This window comes from Eutrigla gurnardus (assembly GCF_963514095.1).
Source record: "Eutrigla gurnardus genome assembly, chromosome: 5".
Lineage (NCBI taxonomy): Eukaryota > Metazoa > Chordata > Actinopteri > Perciformes > Triglidae > Eutrigla > Eutrigla gurnardus.
The window spans coordinates 1314567-1335000 of NC_139919.1; the positions used below are offsets into that span (position 1 = coordinate 1314567).

Here is a 20434-nt window from a genome sequence, read left to right on the forward strand (position 1 = left end):
AATATTTTGAAGCTTCATTCATCGTGTTGACATTCAAATCCTAAATCAACATGTTTGCATGTATATCCATCCACACTAATCAGCGTTTCCATTCATGCTGTCATGTTGCACTGAGTGTACCGGGCCGCTTCAGCATTCAGAGAGCAGAAGAGGTGAAGACATGATGACGTCGTCTGTAGACTCATGTGATCCAAACATTTTCAATAACTCCGTGGGTTGTGATTTACAAAACTCAACATTTATTGAACAAAAAGGAGAAATGTAATTCTCTCTCTCTCTCTCTCACGTAAAGTCGTCCTGACTGACAGAAAAACATGAAAGATACTTCTAAATGAAATACATTAGTTAGTCATGATCACTGACCGTACAAATTGGAAAATGTCTGTCCATGTACACAAATCAGTAAATTTTAATTTTGTGATTATTTGACAAACTGCTGTGAGATTGTATTGGATATCATCAGAGGCGCTGTTTGTGAACAGGCAAGGCAGGCAACTGCTTGGGGCCCCGAGTTGCCAGGGGGCCCCCGAGACTCGGCCCAAGGGCTGTTTTATGAATGTTTAAAAAATCAATTTGATGCCCGCCCGCCGCCGCCGCCGCCGCTGCACATTTTGTAGATGTATATTTTCAACTAAGGCTTTGTTAAAGTTATTTCTGTTATTTAAATTTGTATTTTATATTTGATGCCAAATGTGCAGACAAGCACCTTGTTATTTAGTTAGTTATTATATTGTTTTTATTGTTCTTGACATTTATATATGCACATTTTGAATATAAAAAAACGTTGGTTTCATACATCTTTCGTTGGCGTCAGATTATTTAGAAGATTATTATTGTTATTGTTTAGTCAGAAGGGCCCCACTGAAAATTTTGCTTGGGGCCCCAACAGACTCTAGAATCGCCTCTGGATATCATGATTCTTATCCATAATTAAAGGGATAGTTCAGAATTTTGGACATAAGACCTATTTTCCAAGTGAGCCGGTGTGTTCGAGACGTCTGGAGACGTTTTCAAGAAATTTCATTCAGTTCTTCTAGTTGCCGAGTTCGCTTATGCTATAGCTAGCGAGAGTCAATGGCTCTTAGCTAGACAGGCATTAAAAACAGTCTTGCCCACTCCACAGTGCACCCGAGGCAAATCCATTGTAACGGCAGACTTTCGATGTACATATGTGTTGATAGAATGTTTGAAATAAAACCAACCTTGCATTTTTAAGGATTTATGTCTCAGCAGCAGCAGCAGTGTGTCATACTTCCTAGTAGGCTATGGCAGCGGTGGAGTGATATCACCTAGCACTTATAAGTTACCGGTTCTATAATAGTTTGTTTACTTGCTGTCATTGCTACAGACGCAGAGTAGCCTGCAGTGCTAGTTTCTTCAATCTCACAGAAATGGACACTTTTGGAGAATATACTGAAACTTTTGAAGACTCTGATGAGGAGTTTTTTCCACCCAAACCCAACCGTACCTGTACGAGCCTGAATATACAGAGGAAGAATTGCGGGAGAGGGATGCTCAAAGGGCAGAACGTGAACGAGCGGCTGTGGAGACTGAGATAGCCCCCGCTGGAGCTGAGAACCGGGACCAAACAAACGGAGGCTGGTGGTGCCAGGAGGGAATCCCCCGCAATGCGTCCGAGGGTTTACGGGTCTACGGACGGAGCAGAGGACCGGGTTCGCGGTGCGTAATTGTGGCTTCGCGTGGCCGTGGGCTGCCCGGTGTTTGAGTGAGCTCTGAGGGCTTTTCAGACAGCCTTGGGGGTATAAGTGCCGACAGTTTGGCCCGGTTCGATTGCCTATTTATGGGCAGTATTTCGGGCGGCGCGTCTTAGAGTTTTGAGTCCTACGGAGCAAAGTAAAGTTCCGCTGCTGCTGAGAAACTAGTTCCTCAAAAAATGGATGATTCATGCGATGCGAGGTTAGTTTTGTTTCAAATATTATTCTATCAACACAGATATGTACATCAACAGTCTAGTGTTTTAATTGATTTGCCTCGGGTGCACTGTGGAGTGGGCAAGACTGTTTTTAATGCCTGTCTAGCTAAGAACCGTTGACTTGCGCTAGCCATAGCATAAGCGAACTCGGCAACTAGAAGAACTGAATGAAATTTCTTGAAAACGTCTCCAGACGTCTCGAACACACCGGCTCACTTGGAAAATAGGTCTTATGTCCAAAATTCCGAACTATCCCTTTAACCCTAGAATACAAAGAAATGTTTATCAGTGTTGTCATGATCAGTCCTTACAGAAAGCACAGACTACTCAAGTGTCCAGTATCCGGTCCACTCTCGTTCAGGCGTTTGTTGCACAATGTTACTTGGAAACACCGGTACATTATTTATCTGTTTGGGTCTGTATCTGTGTCTCGTCAGTGGACCGCACAGACGTCTAGGATACAGAATTTGGCTCGACAGGTGGGGCAGGGGACTCTGCTGGACAACCAGGTCTCAGGTCTCTGCTGGTCTTGGCGGCTGGCGAACCATCGACCCAGACAGGAAAGACACCACATGGGTCTGCAGAAACACTGCTGGCACCCTGACTCGTTATCGGCTCCTACAACACACAATAATGGAGTCAAGAGTTTTGATTTGTCTCTCTCTCACACACACACACACACACACACACTCACACACTCACTCTCACTCTCACTCTCACTCTCACTCTCACTCTCACTCTCTCTCTCTCTCTCTCTCTCTCTCTCTCTCTCTCTCTCTCTCTCTCTCTCTCTCTCTCTCTCTCTTACCTTGTGCGAGGCACAGTCTGAGCAGCTTGGTGCTGGCTAGAACCTGCATACAGCCTATACAGGGCTCCAGCTCCTGTGTGTGAAGAGAATACTCTTCTGAATCATTCTGCATTGTTATTGCACACAAACACACAAAGAGTGGTGTACCTGTCCAGTGGGGAGTGTGTATGGTTGATTGAGGTCCACCTGAGCTCTAAAGGTTTCCAGGAACAGTTCACTCATGGTTTGGTGGATCACTACATTGGCAGAGTTCCTGATGGGAGCATGGAGCTTCTCCCTGAGCTCTGCATACTCTGTAGAGTTGAGCCTGGGAGCAGTGTAGAAGTCACATGGCCTTTTCAGACATGCTGTTTTGTGCATACAGCTCAAAATCACACACACACACACACACACACACACACACACAACACACACACACACACACACACACACACACACACACACACACACACACAACACACACACACACACACACACACACACACACACACACACACACAACACACACACACCTGATATGAAAGGGTCTGACAGCAGGGTTGATGCTGTCCACTCTTAGGGTCAAGATCTGTGCAGGGGAGTCTGGACTCAGCTGGTGATGTCTGCACTCTGTCACTGTCACATGACAGTCACTCTGTAAGACCATGTAGATGTGATACGTGGTCACCTGGAAGCACACACATGGTCAGGTGTGTGGATGGAGGCTCTTTTTTTTGCTGTTTTAATATACCATCCAAATTCAAACATGGTAAACGCCAACCAGCCTGATGAAATCAAGATAGTCAAAAACATTTAGCGTGGCTTACTAGAGAAAAGCCTTTATTTGTATAAACTTACATTGAAGTTGAAGAAAAGTTGTGGATTTGCTTTACCTTAAAGGAGTCATCACCTGGAAATCGCAATTTCTCTTGTTAAAACATGCATATCTGTGTTTGACCTCAGTTGAAACTTGCCTGAAAGGCTGGAGTTTGAAAGTGGCGCCGTTTTTTCGCTTCTGCTCTTTTTCCGAACAGGAATAGCACACAAGGGTGTGCATTCCTAAAGCACGAGATTTTGATTCTGCGCCTTCGGTGACGTCACCGTGGCGGCTACTTGCATAAGCCCACCCCTCTTTCACCACCCAACCCCGCCCCGTCCGCTACCTGAAATCGCCGAAGCGCCGCCATTATGTTTTGGAGTCTGCATGCAGGCAAGCCCCCCCGGCTCTGTCCTTCCTGCGGCGAATCAACGCGCGCCTCATTACATATTATACAATGCACATCCGGACCAGTCAAAACCTCGCGCGTAATCTCGCGTGATAAAATCGCGGTACGAAAAAGGGTCAGAACAAGCTCAATGTTTGATTAAATTTTTTTTTTTTTTTCTAATAAGTTTTACGAATTGATCCAAAGCGATCCAAGGGGGGCTGGATACGTATAAAACCAGGTGATGACTCCTTTAACATTCATCACCTCAAACATAGTATGATGCCCATTAGTGCTTGCAAAACGTGTCACATGTGGGTATTAAACTGATGGAAGTGTGGTTCCTCTGAATGGAAGGACTCATTACAGATCCCTACAGCTACATTAACACATGTTTTGGTTTATTTGGGGTTGCGTTTGTGTCCACCTGATGAATCTGAATCCAGTCATAATGTTCCTCATCATTCATGCTCCACGAGAATGAGCAAACAGGCTGAAAAGCTCAGGAGCGTTGTCAACAAAGGTTGTCAACAAATATTCTAAATTTGAATCTATATTTGAATATTAAAAAGGCAGATATTCGAATAGGAATATTATTATCCACTTGTGAGGAGAGGAAGAGAGCCAGGATGGAACCTTTACTAACCCAGCTAGGACTTAACACTATTCCACCACCCAGTATGGGACTGGCTAATGTCCCACACATCTACATGGTGATCATGCCACCTAGCGTGTACACCAACATGGTTCACAGGCCAGTTTGGACACATGGAAGTTCCATCAGAACAATGGAAACAGATGAAAGTGTTTTTCCTCACCTTTAACACCCAGCTGTCGGTAACTATAACTCTGGCACCAGGCACGCCTGTAGCAAACTTATCTATGCGTCTGAACTCAGTGTTGATGCTGGTCGCCACTGAGCCCCAGCTGGAGTGAGGAGGCTGTACGTGGGCTTGAAGGGCCCGGCTGATTGGATGGTTGTGCCAGTGATGGCGAGACCAGTAGATGACAAGCGTCCAGCTGGTCAACTGGAGGCCGAGAGCGAGTAGGAGGAGTGCTCTCCAGCTGTCACTTACCTAGTGAAAAAAGGGTTTTCCATTTAGTATCAATGGGACATTTTCCCCTACGAAAAAGTATGTGATTATTTCTTGAATTCTTGAAAATATTGAATTACATAAATTGGACTGACTGGAAAGACTCTTGTGCATCAATAAACCCTATTGTATTTATCATCACACTGTATAAAAATGACCTTTTGTGACCTCTAAGTTAATCTCAACCAGAGGCTGAGGGCATTATGCTTTCAGGCAGGCAGGCAGGCAGGCAGACAGACAGACAGACAGACAGACAGAGAAGGACAGGCTCACAGACAGGCAGACAGTTAAGGAGAGGCTGACAGACAGACTGACAGGCAGGAAGGCAGACAGACAGACAGGCAGACAGACAGGCAGGCAGAGGAGGACAGGCTGACCTGGTGAATGTATGGCAGGTTTTTGTCTGGAGCAGCGATGCACATCCCCATGTAGTAACCTGAAGATGAACAACATGGACATGAGCACCAGACTGTCACACACAAACCACACAGTAGTACAAGAAGGACCTGCGACGAAATTCACTTTTGTTGGTGTGTGTTTTCTGTACGTCAACACAATGGATTTGAAATGTAGTTCTGACTGTGTTGATAAGGAAAGAACTATAGGCATATAGGTGAATGCTCGGGGCCCCATTCATCCATTGGGCTGCTACAATTTAAAGATCTATCACTTTTACTATTTTTACTAGTACCATTTTAATGATCAGAAGGGATGTTAGAGATGAAACTGCCTGTTTTGCACATACAGCTGCCGATGTTGTGATGTCGTACATTAAGTTACCGTCCTGGCGTGCAGTGGTGGAATGATGCCGATATGAGGACCAGAGTCCCTCCCCATCTTCTGTAAGAGTTCACCTGGACTCTGCTTAGCCTCCTCCACGACTACCCCACCCCTCCTTCTCTCAAAAATAAATAACAAAACGTAGTACTCATTGCTTGTTGTATGTACTGACACTTAGTTTAGTATTATTGCACTTAGTATCTTATCATCTGTTGTATACCACCTTGTTCCTGTGAAACACTTACTGTACTGAGATATACTGTTGCACATTCTTCATGTACTTATTGCAAGTGGCTTTGGATAGAAGCATCTGCTAAATGTCCTTAATGTAAATGTATCGTACTATAGTTGCACCTGTGTGGCTTATTCGGCTCAGCTGAAGAGAGGTTACGCTGCTAGTGGTATCAGTGACAGGTTTACGAGTACATCAGCATATCAGACCGATACCTGATACGTGGCATCATAGGCCCAACTTCTAGGTTGTAGCAGCATCAACTGCATTCCTCCTCCTACCTTAATCAATTAGGGAAAGTTAGACTAAACAGGTGTTTGGAGATTAACCTCCAACACCATTTGAGATGTTGATCGCTAACAATCATATGAACTCTATGATTCTGTGGTGAGGCTGAGGTATGGGGAAGTAGATGTTGAGCCATGAGGAGGCTGCACGTCCCTCACGTCCAACAGCAACAGGAAGCTGTCACGCAGAGACGGGAGACTTCTCTACAGCTGGCTGTGTTTTGGATTGGACAGGAGCGCTGAAAACAAGGCGTACCGGTATGCTAGCACGACGTTTGCTAAACACTATGTGGAATCTATGTTGGCCAAATGTACAATGAAACTCGACTAAACCTACTTCAAACCAACATTTGTCGGTGAAGATTATTATGATTCAACACAGGAACACCCGTCCGTCCGGTCTGAAGTGTTTACCTAAAGGCAGCGCGGAGTGGAGCAGGACGGTGACGCTGGTCCTCCGGACGTGGTACTGGATGAAGCCCACATCCTCGCTTCCCAGCCAGGACGAGAACACATTCTGGACGGTTAAACCGGCCGAACGGAACTCGCTCGGTGTAAACACGAAGCAGAGAGAGAACACTATGTAAGCTAGAGTAAAAGACAACTCCGGGCTCTCCATACTTTGTTTACGTTCACTACTGCTACGGCGATGGACCCATCGACGTCTGTGCTGCACTACTTCTTCTTCTTCTTTGTGATGTTTCCTGGCGGTTGACAAACAACTTTTGGTGCATTACCGCCACCTACTGGTATGGAGTGTGGACCGGGACTTTCCTACATTCTATTAATAAAAATAAATACAAAAAATAAAAAATAAAAAAAGGTGAGAGACCAGAATATAAATAATAATATCCAAAAGTATATTCTCTCTATCAATTTTGTTCTTCTTAGGTACTGAAATAAGAAGCGATAACACTTTTCCCCAGTACTTCTCTGTAATATATCCCGTAATTCATAATTCACCTTGATTTCTTTGAGATTAAAAACCAGTTCTCTTCTCTCAACATCATATTTCTGACAATAAAGCATAACATGCTCTATTGTTTCTTCCTCCTGACAAAATTCACATCTTCCTGAGTTGTGTTTTCTCATTTTAAATAATGTACTGTTTAATCTTGTGTGACCAAAGCGTAGCCTGGATATTATTGTTTCCTCTCTCCTGGTTCTCCCCGTGTTTCTCATCATGCCAACTCTCCTTTGAATTCTGTAAAACCATCTTCCTGTTTGCTCTTTTCCCCACTGCTTTTGCCACCATTCTCTCAATTTATACTTTATTGTAGTTTTCATTTCTGTTTTACTAAAAGGAACTTCCATGTCCGTATGATTCCTTTTTGTTGCTTCCTTTGCACCTTTGTCCGCTAATTCATTTCCCCTAATTCCTATATGTGCTGGTATCCATACAAGTATTATACTGTGTCCCATCATTTGATTTCTATATAATGTTTGTTGTATCTCTATTAACACATCTTGTCTGCCCTCTGACTTGTTATTCTTTATACTGATTAATGAAGAGCTTGAATCAGAGCATATCACTGCTCTCAAAGGTCTCACCTCTTCAACCCACTGTAATGCTAACAAAATTGCCATCATCTCTCCAGTATACACTGACAATCCATCAGTAATTCGTTTGCATATTTTTATGTTGAATTCTGGAACTATAAACGAAATACCAACTTTGTTAGCTGAGTTCTTTGAAGCATCTGTATAAATTTGAATACAGCTATAATAGTTATTTTCTATGTATGTCTTTATTACTTGTTGGTGCAGAATGAATTCCTTATCTTTGTTCTTTTTGTCAAGCCATGTCAAGTCTACCACAGGATCAGGAAGTATCCAGGGATGTATTACTGAGAGTGGTACCGTTGGACAAATATTTATTTCATTTATTTCTAGCTCTTTTGCTTTCTGCTCAATTATCCATCCAAAACTCTTTGTTTCTTTTTTCTCCTTTTCCCAGCATTGTTTCAGTATATCTTGTGTTGGATGATCTTCATTATGACCTTTTAAATTGACCCAGTAATTTAATGACAGCTGTGTTCTCCTCAACTTCAGTGGCATTTCTCCCATTTCCACTTGTAGTGCTGCTGTTGGGGTTGTTCTGATAGCACCTGAACACAATCTCAAAGCCTGATATTGGATATTATCTAGCCTTCTCAAAGATGTTTTTGCTGCAGATCCAAACGCTATACATCCATAATCCAATACTGATCTGATTAATCCTATGTAAATGGTTTTCAGTGATGTTCTATCAGCTCCCCATTCATTTCCTACCAAACATCTCATTACATTTAAAACTTTTTTACACTTGTCATTTATTTTCTGAACATGTACTTTCCATGTCATTCTCTCATCAAACCACAAACCTAAAAATTTTAATTCCTTTACTCTCTCCAATTCTTGATTATATAATTTAAGTTTTAAATTACCGACAACTCTTTTCTTTGTAAAGATCATTGTCTTTGTTTTGTCAACAGAACATTTAAATCCCCACTTAAATGACCATTCCTCTATTCTAGTAATAGCCTCTTGTATTTTTCCCATAATAAATTTCAAATTCCTACCCCTCTTCCAAATTGCCCCATCATCCGCAAAAAGAGAAAATCCCATCCCATTTTCTAAACCCATAAAAACATAATTTATCATAATAGAAAATAACAAAGGACTCACTATACTCCCTTGAGGCGTTCCATTTTCAATAACTGCTTTATCTGAATAACACTTTCCTATTTTAACTTGTATAGATCTTCCCAACAAAAAATCCTTTATCCATCTATACATCGGTCCTTTAATTCCTATTTTATGTAACTTAATTAATAACCCTTCTTTCCACATCATATCATAAGCCTTCTCTAAATCAAAAAATATGGCTACTACACTTTCCCTATTTATTTGTGCTTTTCTTATTTCATGCTCTAAACATAAAGCAGGATCCATGGTATTTCTACCTCTTCTGAATCCACTCTGATATTTTGATACATATCCTTTATTTTCTACTTAATATGTTAATATCTCATTTATCATTCTTTCCATTATTTTACATACATTAGATGTTAAAGCTATAGGCCTATAACTCCTGGGTTTTTACAGTCTTTCCCTGGCTTCTGTATCGGAATTACCACTGCTTCTTTCCACTTTTGTGGTAATTTTCCCTTCTCCCAAACTTTATTATATAGCTCCAGTAGTATGTCTTTAGATGATTCACTGAGATGGTTTAGCATAATGTAACATATCTGGTCTTTTCCTGGTGATGACATCTTTGTTTTCTTAAGCGCACGATTCAGTTCTGCCTTTGTGAATGAAACATTTATTAAATCATTGGCATCTTCTTCTTGTAGTAACAATTCTTCATTCTCATCTAATGTAGCTTCCCTTCCTCTTCGACCCTCTTCACTAATATTACTTGAGCTATGAACTTTGATGAAACTCTGTACCAACATCTCTGCTTTTTCCCCATCTGTCACTGCCACATTTTCATTTTCAGTTAATACTGGATATCCATATTCTCTATTAATCCCATTCATTCTTTTAATCATTCCCCATATTTTACCTATTTTGGTTTCTCTTCCTATCGAATTACAGAATTTCCTCCAATAGTCCTTCTTTGCATTTTTAATTGTTTTCCTCACATTTGCTTGCAACCTTTTAAATTCAATAAGATTCTGGAAATTATGATTTCTTTTAACAAGTCTAAATGCTTTATTCCGAGACTTTATTGCATTATCACACTCCTTTGTCCACCATGGTACAATGTTCTTTTTATTTCTCCCTCCATTCCTTTGAATTATTTGTTTTGCTGCCCCTAGAACAGCTTCACAAATATCATGATTTAATTCATCTACATCTTGACAAACATTAACTTTTTCCATTTCCTTATCACTAAGCTGCTTAAATTTTTCCCAGTCAGCACTCCTGAAAACCCATCTTTCTACTCCTTCAGTGTCATACACTTCCTGTCTTATGCCTACTTCTGTTATTATTGGATAGTGGTCACTTCCTACTGTTGTTTCTTTAACAATGTCCCAAGTAGTAATTGTCACTTAATATAAAGAAAAGCTTGTATATGTTATTTACTCCGAGAAGTCTACACTCAACAAACTCTCTTCCTAATGTTTATATTGACAACAACATCCTGGAAAGGGTCACGGTAACAAAATTCTTAGGTATCTTAATTGATGAAAATCTTACTTGGAAGAGTCATATTCTGTCTATTTCCAACAAGTTTGCTAAGAATATTGGAGTTATCAGAAGAATACGTCATCTCCTGCCTGGTAAAATCGCGATTAATTTATATTATACGATGATCTATCCTTTCATTTCATATTGTAATATTATTTGGGCAAGCACTTTCAAGAGCTCTCTCAACTGTATTCTCATTTTACAAAAGCGATTCATCAAAATGATAACATTTTCTAGCAGATTTACTAGATCCATACCTCTGTTTCAATCCCTGAGTATTCTTCCTGTTTTTGCTGTAAATACTTTTCAAATATGTATTTTTGTTTATCAATCTATTCACAAGTTACTTCCAATTTGTTTCCAAACTGTATTTCAGTTCAATTCCCAGATTCATAATTTCAACACTAGATCAGCAAATAATCTTCATCCCACCTTTTTTAAGTCTACTTTCTCTCAGTTCTCAATCAGATTTAGAGGTCCGCATTTTTGGAATGCATTACCAATCCACCTTAGAAACTGCACAAGCATAAATTCATTTAAGAAACAAATAATTCACTTTCTATTGGCCCAATTGAGCAATGCATAATTCCACATACTTTTTACATCACTTTTGTTTTTCTCTCTCTCTTTTTCTAATTGTTTTGTTTTTCACATGACGGTAAACTGAATTTATGCTGAATGTTTATCTTTATACATTTATGTTGAATGCTTATCCTAACAAATGTATGTCAAATGTTTATCCTGAATTTTCACACAATATTGATTTTCTCTTTTTTAATTGTTTTATGTTGTTTTCTCATTCTGTAAATTAAATTTATGTTGAATGTTTGTCTTTTGGAGGACCACTTGACAAGCGCTTAGGGTTTTTTTTGGTTTCTCCAGCACATTTGCTTTATCTACTGTATACTTTGTATGTCTCTTGTCGTTGTCGTTCCACTTTTTTAATATGCTGTTTTATACATCTCTTATGTGCTAAATAAAAAATAAAAAATAAAAAAAAAGTACAAATACCTGCCACAGTTTCTGACACTAAAGTAAGATCCATGGCAGATTCCCTCCCATTTCTGACATAAATTCTTGTACCCTCTCCATTATTGAGGCATACCATGTTTTTAGACTCCATTAGTTCTTCAATCACTTCTCCATTCCCGTCATTATAACTATCCCATAATGTACTATGTGCATTAAAATCTCCACAACAAATAACTTTCCCATCTAAGTTTGTTGCCAGTTCCTCAAGTCCTTCCAATGATAACTTTTTGCATGGGTTGTAAAAGTTGACTATTTTGATAAAACCATCCTTTGTCCATACTTCAATCACTATCATTTCCCACTCTTTCCCCTTCTTTAATATTCTATATTGCATTTCCTGTTTTACCAATATTATACAGCCTCCTCCATTACCCTCTTCCCTATCTCTGCGTATACTTTTATAACCTTTAATTCCAAAATCTAATACTGCTTTTAACCAAGTTTCTTGAATGCATATTATTTCAGGTTTCCTTCTGAGATCTTTAATAAATCCTTTAAATTCCTGACCATTTGCAATTACGCTCCTTGCGTTCCATTGCAGAATGAGCATCAAGTTTTTTCCCCATGACCCCCTGGTTTCCCGACTTCTTCAAGTCTTCTGTTGATTTGTTCCCAGGATAAGTCTTTCATACCCAAGAATTTTTCAGCCCCTTTCACAATTATCTTGATTTTCTCTGTTTTGTGTTTGACTTGATCTGCACAGTTGATCACATAGGCAACAAACAAAATCAACGTATCCACTTCCAGCTCTGTTTTCTTGTTAGCTTGCTCTCTTTGACCTCCTTCTGATCTTACACTTTGGCTGATTGTAGCTGTTTCTCCTATTGCCTTTTGTCCCTGCACTGCTTTTACTGCTTCAGCATAACTTATGTTGTTCATTGTCTTCACTTGCTGAATTTCCACAGCTCTTTTCCTGACTTCACATCCCCCATATGTCACACTGTGCTGGCCACCACAATTACAACACTTGGCCTGCACATTAACTCCACACTCTTCAAATCTTTGATCCTCTCCACATTTAGCACACCTTTGCTTTCCTTTGCAAGCCACGGCTATATGCCCATACCTCTGGCATTTGTAGCATCGAAGTGGAGGTGGAACATAAGGCCTGACTGGAAAACTCATACATCCTACTTTTATTTTATCTGGAAGTCTCGAGTCCTGGAACTCAAGAAGGATTGACAAACTTTCTTCTCTCTCCCCATTCACTGTTCTTAACAACCTTTTTAGTCTCTTCACGTCGCCTCCTTGAATACTTCTTTTAATTTTTTCCAAATCCTCGTGAATGGGTATGCCGGTTATCACTCCTCGGGACATTTTATTCCCACCCAGAGCTCTTTTTTCCGTCACTACTTTTTTGCAAATAGTCTCCATATGCAAGGCTTTATTTCTCTGATTTTCATTCCTGCATTTTACCAACAAGTTCCCATCTCTAAGAACCTTAGCCATTTCTATGTCTCCTATCTTCTTTTTCAGCTCCCTGGACAATGCTATTGGGCTAAGATTAATCTGCTCATCTTCCTTCCTGAACTTGATTATTATTTTAAATTCCTCCCTTTCAACCTTCCTGCGAACGATGCGGTTTTCCTCATCTGAACTACTTCCCTCTAGCCTTCTTTTATTATTCTGGCTAGCAGGTGCTCCCACATCCTTTCCCTGCCTCGTACTTGTTTTACCTCCTCGCCCTCCTCCTTTATCAACCTGCGACCAATCATCAAAATCCATATCATCTTCGTCAATCACGCCTTAAACTCGTCGGTGCCGTATCCACGTTCGCATCCACTTCCGTAGCCCACCACCTCGACTTCCCGAGTGCTGCACTACTTCCTGGTGAAAGTCTTCTTCTACGCGTCTCATCCGTGTGGACAGGAGCGTGCTGCCACCTGCTGCTCTGAAAGCTCATAGGATCCGTGTATGACCGACGTTCATTTGACACAGGCAGAAGGTCCGTGTATTCGTGTATTTTTTGTTCATTCGATTTTCGTAGGTATTAATAAAAGCAAAACATGAGTGACTCTTATTTTAAATTATATATACAAACAATAAATAACATTTACATGCAAGTACATGCATGTTTATTGATTGTTCCAACTTTGTTTTTTTATACTCAAACATCCCATCCAGAGAGGACAATATAGAACAGGGAATCAGAAATTACAAAATAAAACAGGAAATGAACACAAGAACCATATATATATATATATATATATATATAACCTCTGTAAAAAGAGAAGACGGAGGAGGTTAACAGGTCTTGACCAGGGGCCTCATTTATAAAGCTTGCGTACGCACAAAATGATGCTGGAAACGTGTGCACGCTACTTTCCACGCAAATGTTGTGATCTAGAAAAAACAAACTTGACGGGAAAGTGTGCGTCGCTGTTAGCTAACGCTGAGGCATGCGTACGCACATGCTGGAGACTGAAGACAACAATCAATGTTCATTTTTAACGTATTCTATTATTAATATGGCAATTTCTTACATCACGGTGCGGGTTTGTCGTGGCTCATCTGCAACGTTGTTGATGGCAATTGTGCTCGGGGTGCAGCTGCTGCTTGCCGCCGGACCCGAGGGCCCCTCACATCACCCTCCTCACCGTCACTCTCCCTTCACCGCCACCCTCCTCACATCACCCTCCTCTACGCCCAACGCTGCAGACTCTGGAAGGACAGAAACTATTTAAGGTTTTGTTTTATATACAATAAAAGTTTAAAATCTGTTTACCCTTATACCTCTGGTCTCAGTCGCGTCTGTGTCTCCATCCTTTTCGGACACAATCCCCGAGACACTGGCCTTCCCAATGCCAGCAATTGTGCGGTGGAGTGAAGTGAGCGCAGGTGTGCTTGGCCCCCAACCAGTTGCAGCCACGCTCCTACAGTTGGAGGACAAACTTTTCTTTGCTTCCACATTAAATGAATGTGATTATTTCTCACATTTAAAATGAATCACATCAAAGTCAAACTTCCTCAAATACTCAAGCAATACATTAAATCCATGTTGTTAAAGGAGCAGAAAGATGTTGTTTACCTTCAGATCACCGTCTGCTCCGTCCCACTGACACTGTTGACCGCAGTTACACGCACTGCTTCTTTTTATTTGTGATCCCGCTGCTGTGGCCACTAAATAAAATTATTTTCTGAGCCTCCACCTCCCCAACAAGTGTCTCTATCGCCGTTTCTGAAAAGTTACGCTTCTTCGTTTTTTTCTGACCTGTCATCATGATTGCCTGTTCCTGTCCCGACGGGGGACCATCCGACGCCTGCACCACGCATTCTGCCGGGGGTTTGCTCGTCGCCAGTTCCTGACCCGACGAGGGACCTGTATTGAGATGTAATGATCAACGCTACCACTAGTTGGCACCAGTTGCTTACTGAAGTGTATGTAACAAGGAAGTGCAGTTGCAAGTAAACTTCGATGTTGAACTACACGGTGTGAGTACGTCTCGTCAATACATGGTACCAGGAGAAATATCTCAACTGGAAAATGAACTTTATACGTCAACCAGAGGAGTTGAAGTTGACAGGAAACGTCAACGAAAACTGGAAAGTATTCAAACAAAGTTTTGAACTATATGTGCTTGCCATCGGACTGGAAGGCGACGACAAGCGGAAGATAGCACTGTTGCTAACAGTAGCAGGCCGCAGCGCACTGGACGTGTACAACACGTTTGTCTTCACAGACGACCAAAAAGATAAGTTTGATGTGGTCATGGCAAAGTTCGAGGAGTACTGCACGCCGAGAAAGAATGAGACATATGAGAGATATGTTTTCAGAAACCGTGTTCAGAAAGAGTCCGAGGCGATAGAAAAGTATGTCACAGACCTACGGCTGAAAAGTCAGTCATGCAACTTCGGCACGTTATGTGATTCAATGATACGTGACCAGATAGTTATCGGTGTACTGGACAATAAAGTGAGAATGCACTTATTGAAAGAGACAGATCTCACGCTTGAAAAAGCTATTAAAATATGCCAAGCTTCAGATAGCGCAAAGGCGGAGATAAAGACATTCAACAACGAGGGTGAAGCTGCGGAAGTGGACGCGGTCCAGCGCGGGAGACCGAGGACGTCGGCAAGGAAAAGAGAGCCGAGGCAACAGCCGCAGCAGGACAGGGGGAACTGCGAGAGGTGCGGGCTGAGACACGCGCCGAAACAGTGTCCAGCGTTCGGGAAGGACTGCAGGAAATGCGGTGGAAGAAATCACTTCGCCAAATGCTGTTTCACCAAGAAGAAAGTGCAGCTCGTGGAAAAGCAGAGCGACACCGAGGACGACGAGGAGATGGCGTTCTTTGTGGGTGCAATAGAGGAGGCACCGACGGCTTCAAAGGATGAGTGGATAGCTCACCTGGATGTGAATGGCACCGACATCCCACTGAAACTGGACACAGGGGCGCAGGTGAACATACTGCCAATAACAGACTATAAAAGACTGAAAAACAAGCCCAAGGTGAGAGACAAAAAGATAAATCTAAGGACATATGATGACACTCCTATACCCACTAAAGGGGTGTGTAGAGTTAGTCTGACTAGAAATGATAAGAAAGTGAATGCTCTATTTGTGCTTGTTGAGGGGAATAGACAAGCTATTCTAGGTTTAAAAACCTGTGAGCAGCTAGGGCTAATACAGAGAATAAATGTCATTGATGCTGACAAAATGACAGAAAACAAACAAACTAAGAAAACAGTGACTACTGCAACAAGAGCTACACATGCTGACTGGGTGAAAGAATACGCAGATGTGTTTAAAGGTATAGGACGTCTGCCAGGCAAACACAAAATCAGGTTGAAAGATAATGCAGAACCAGTCATACACCCAGCACGAAAAGTACCTGTCGCACTTAAGAAGAGACTCAGGGAAAAGCTAGACTCTTTGATAACTGAAGGGGTCATCAGGAAAATTGAAGAGCCCACCGAATGGGTTAACTCCCTAGTCATTGTTGAGAAACCTAATGGAGATCTGAGATTGTGCATAGATCCCAAAGATTTAAATAAGGCAATCCAGCGTGAACACTACAGGCTTCCAACTAAATCAGACATAACTAGTGCAATGAGTGGAGCATGCTACTTCTCTAAACTAGACGCTTCATCTGGGTTTTACCAGATTGTGCTTGAAGAGGAAAGTTCTAGGTTGTGCACATTTAACACTCCTTTTGGTCGACATTGCTTCTTGAGACTTCCATTTGGAATAAGCTCCGCCCCTGAGGTATTTCATAGGACAGTACAGCAGCTCTTTGATGGAATAGAAGGGGTGGGTGTTTTTATTGATGATGTCGTAGTCTGGGGCAAAACAAAAGAGGAGCATGATGCGAGGCTGCGCATAGTTCTCACTAAGGCGCAAAAGTCAGGACTAAAACTAAACAAAAGCAAATGCCAATTCGGGGTTAGAGAAATAACCTACCTGGGAGAGAAAGGCAGGGGTCCAACCAGATCCAGAGAAGGTCAGGGCGATTGCGGAAATGCCTGTACCACAGGACAAAAATGACCTACAGAGAGCTTTAGGCTTAGTTAACTACTTGGGAAAATTTGTCCCGAACCTTTCAGCTAACACTAAAGCACTGAGAAGCTTGCTAGAGAATAAAACAATGTGGCAGTGGATGCCAGAGCATGCAAAAGAATGGGAGTGGCTAAAGAATAGTCTGATCAGTGAGCCCGTCTTAACATTCTACGATCAGGACAAACCGTTAAAGGTGTCAACTGATGCATCCAAAGCCGGCCTAGGAGCTGTGCTTCTTCAAAAGCATGACACAGAATGGTATCCTGTCGCGTACGCATCTCGCACTATGACCAGTGCAGAAAGAAATTACGCACAAATTGAGAAAGAGACATTAGGGGCTGTTTATGGCTGTGAAAAGTTTCATGAATATGTTTATGGAAGAACAGTAACACTAAAAACTGACCATAAGCCGCTAATAGCAATTTCACAGAAGCCACTGGGTGATGCACCACCACGCATTCAACGCCTAATGCTAAGACTTCAGAAATATGACGTGGACTTTGAGTTTAAGCCAGGAAAACACCTAGTGGTGGCAGATACGTTGAGCAGGGCCAGCCTGCAGGATTTAAAGAGCACAACTGAAGAAATCGTGCAAATCCATATAGACTGTGTCAGAGCACACATGCCAGTGTCAGACTTAAAATGGTCCGAGATAGCCAAACAAACACAAAAGGATGAAACATTGAAACGAGTCATGGAACAGATAAACCTACCAGGCCAGGTTAAACTGTCTAAGCCATACCAACACTTTAAAGGAGAACTGTCAGTGTTAGACGGTGTTCTTCTAAAAGGCACCAGGATTGTTATTCCTAACTCAATAAGACAGCAAATGATCAGATTAGTGCACGAAGGACATCTAGGAATAGAAAAATGCAAGAGACGTGCACGAGAAGTATTGTACTGGCCGTACATGAACAGAGATATTGAGACCTACATCCAGCGCTGTGACACTTGCCAGCGCCACAGATATCTGCAGGCCAAGGAACCGATGAGGCCACATGACAAGCCAAGGGAACCGTGGAGAAAGGTTGGGATGGATCTTTTTCATCTTAAAGGCAAGGACTACCTGTTAGTTATAGATTATCATTCCAACTACCCAGAATTCACGTGTTTGAGTGATACGACTGCTGAGAGAGTTGTGACGCACACAAAAGCGATCTTTGCACGTCATGGGATCCCTGTGACTGTGATAAGTGACAATGGACCACAATTCTCGAGCCAATGTTTTAAAAACTTTGCAGAAAAGTACGGTTTTTAACATGTGACTTCGAGTCCTCACTACCCGCAATCCAATGGATTAGCGGAGAAGGGAGTACAAATAGTGAAACGTATTCTGAAAAAAGCTGCAGAAAATGCAGAGGAACCTGATGGTAACCTCGCTTCTGATCCGGCAGTTATCAATAAGTGTTTTTCTGATTTCTATACCACACTGTATACTTCTGAATGCAACCCAATTACTGCAGCGACCCCCAATCCTTTAGACCGGTTAACATATCCTCAAATTGAAGTAAATATCGCCAGAGAATTGGGCAGACCCATCTCTTTGTTGGAGGTGCACGAAGCAATCAATTCTATGCAAAACAGGAAATCTCCCGGTCCCGACGGTTTTACAGTCGAGTTCTTTAAGGCGTACTCGATGTTACTAGCCCCCATCCTGGTGAGAATGTTCAATGATTCCTTTACTGAAGGCAGACTGCCAACGACCCTGTATGAGGCATCTATTTCACTGCTACTGAAGAAAGATAGAGATCCTACCTCCTGTGGTAGCTATAGACCTGTCTCACTTTTAAACATAGATTATAAGATTCTGGCCAAGGTTCTCGCCCTCCGCCTCCAAAGTGTGATGTCAGCAATAATCTCCTTAGACCAGACAGGCTTCACATTGGGGAGACATCCATTCTTTAACACCAGAAGGCTATTGAACATTATATACTCACCCGCGTCAAACACTCCTGAAATTGTAGTGGCGCTTGATGCAGAGAAAGCTTTTGACCGGGTGGAGTGGGGATTTCTATTTTTTATTTTAGAGAAATTTGGCTTTGATTCTAATTTTATTTCTTGGGTTAAACTTCTGTATGCCATCCCCTCGGCTTCTGTAAATACTAACGGCGTCCATTCAGCATACTTCCCTCTCAAACGTGGGACCCGGCAGGGATGTCCGCTTTCACCTTTGTTGTTCAATATAGCCATCGAGCCACTAGCCATCTGGCTTAGAAACCAGAATGAGTTTGAAGGCATTTCTCGTTTCGGTCTAGTTCACAAACTCTCTTTATATGTTGATGACCTTCTCTTATTTATTTCAAACCCCACATCCTCCCTCCCCCCAATTTTGTCAACTCTGGATCAGTTTGGGCACCTATCAGGGTATAAATTAAACATTCAGAAAAGCGAGCTATTTTTTGTTAATAATTTGGCGAGATCTCTCCCACAATCCGTGTTTCCTTTCAAAATAGCTGAAGAGGGATTCAAGTATTTGGGGGTGTTTATTACCAGCTCCTTCAGGGAACTCTTTCAGAAGAATTTTCAGCCCTTATTAGATAAATGCAAGTCGGACTTGTCCAGATGGGCTGCCCTCCCCCTGTCTCTTGCAGGCCGAGTTAATCTCATTAAGATGGTAGTTCTTCCGAAATTTTTGTATCTTTTTCAACACATTCCAATTTGTCTTAATAAATCCTTTTTTGTTAATCTCGACCAACAATTTAATACTTTTATTTGGCATAATAAACCAGCCCGTATTAAGAAAAACATTCTTCAACTTCCTAAACCTGAAGGTGGGCTAGCGTTGCCAAATTTTCGCCACTATTTTTGGGCCTGCAACATTAATAAACTTATATATTGGCTCCATGGTGAAGGTGCAGACACCTGTCCACCCTGGGCTCGCACTGAGATCTCATCTTCTTCTTGCTATCTACATTCTACGATATGTTCACAGCTCCCCATAAGTGCCCATAATGTCTCACCTAATCCGGTCGTCACCAATACAATTAAAATTTGGATCCAGTTCAGAAAGCAGCACGGTTTCCACAGGGCTTCGATTCTTTCCCCGGTTTTGAATAATTATGCATTTCTCCCTTCCCGCTCTGACCCTACATTCCGCATATGGTCGGATAAGGGCCTCAGAACACTTAAGGACCTGTATGAAGAAGGTGTTTTCACGTCTTTTGCATCTATGTCAGATAGATACAACCTGCCTAATAGCCATTTTTTTCGGTATCTTCAAATGAGACACTTTATCCAAAAGCAGTTCCCACATTTCCCAAACCGCCCCCCTGAAGCTGAAATAGACCAACTGCTGTCTCTCGACCTGCAACAAAAGCGACTGATATCTGTCATTTATAATAAGATTATACTTCTGAGCCCAGCCCCCACTATATCGCCTAAAAACGTATGGGAAAAGGATTTGGGGGTAGACAT

At 41.8% G+C, this 20434-nt stretch overlaps 1 protein-coding gene across 1 annotated transcript; it reads right to left on the minus strand.

Annotated features, from left to right (window-relative positions):
- Positions 1 to 216: 216 nt before the first annotated feature.
- On the minus strand, positions 217 to 6997 carry tmem129 (transmembrane protein 129, E3 ubiquitin protein ligase). Its single transcript, XM_084010179.1, has 7 exons — positions 6733 to 6997; positions 5397 to 5455; positions 4744 to 5001; positions 3254 to 3408; positions 2889 to 3048; positions 2742 to 2814; positions 217 to 2551 (listed from the first exon to the last, which is right to left on the minus strand). Exons 1-7 carry the CDS (start codon positions 6935 to 6937, stop codon positions 2367 to 2369), a joined length of 1095 nt encoding a protein of 364 aa, XP_083866305.1. The 5' UTR covers positions 6938 to 6997; the 3' UTR covers positions 217 to 2366.
- Between the last annotated feature and the right edge of the window lie 13437 nt (positions 6998 to 20434).

Coding starts and splice junctions, on each gene's coding strand:
- tmem129 (XM_084010179.1), bottom strand. CDS start 6,937: ATGGAGAGCCCGGAGTTGTCTTTTACTCTAGCTTACATAGTGTTCTCT. Junction 5,002..5,396: donor ACCTGCCATACATTCACCAG/GTCAGCCTGTCC, acceptor TTTTTTCACTAG/GTAAGTGACAGCTGGAGAGC. Junction 2,815..2,888: donor ACACACTCCCCACTGGACAG/GTACACCACTCT, acceptor CTTCACACACAG/GAGCTGGAGCCCTGTATAGG.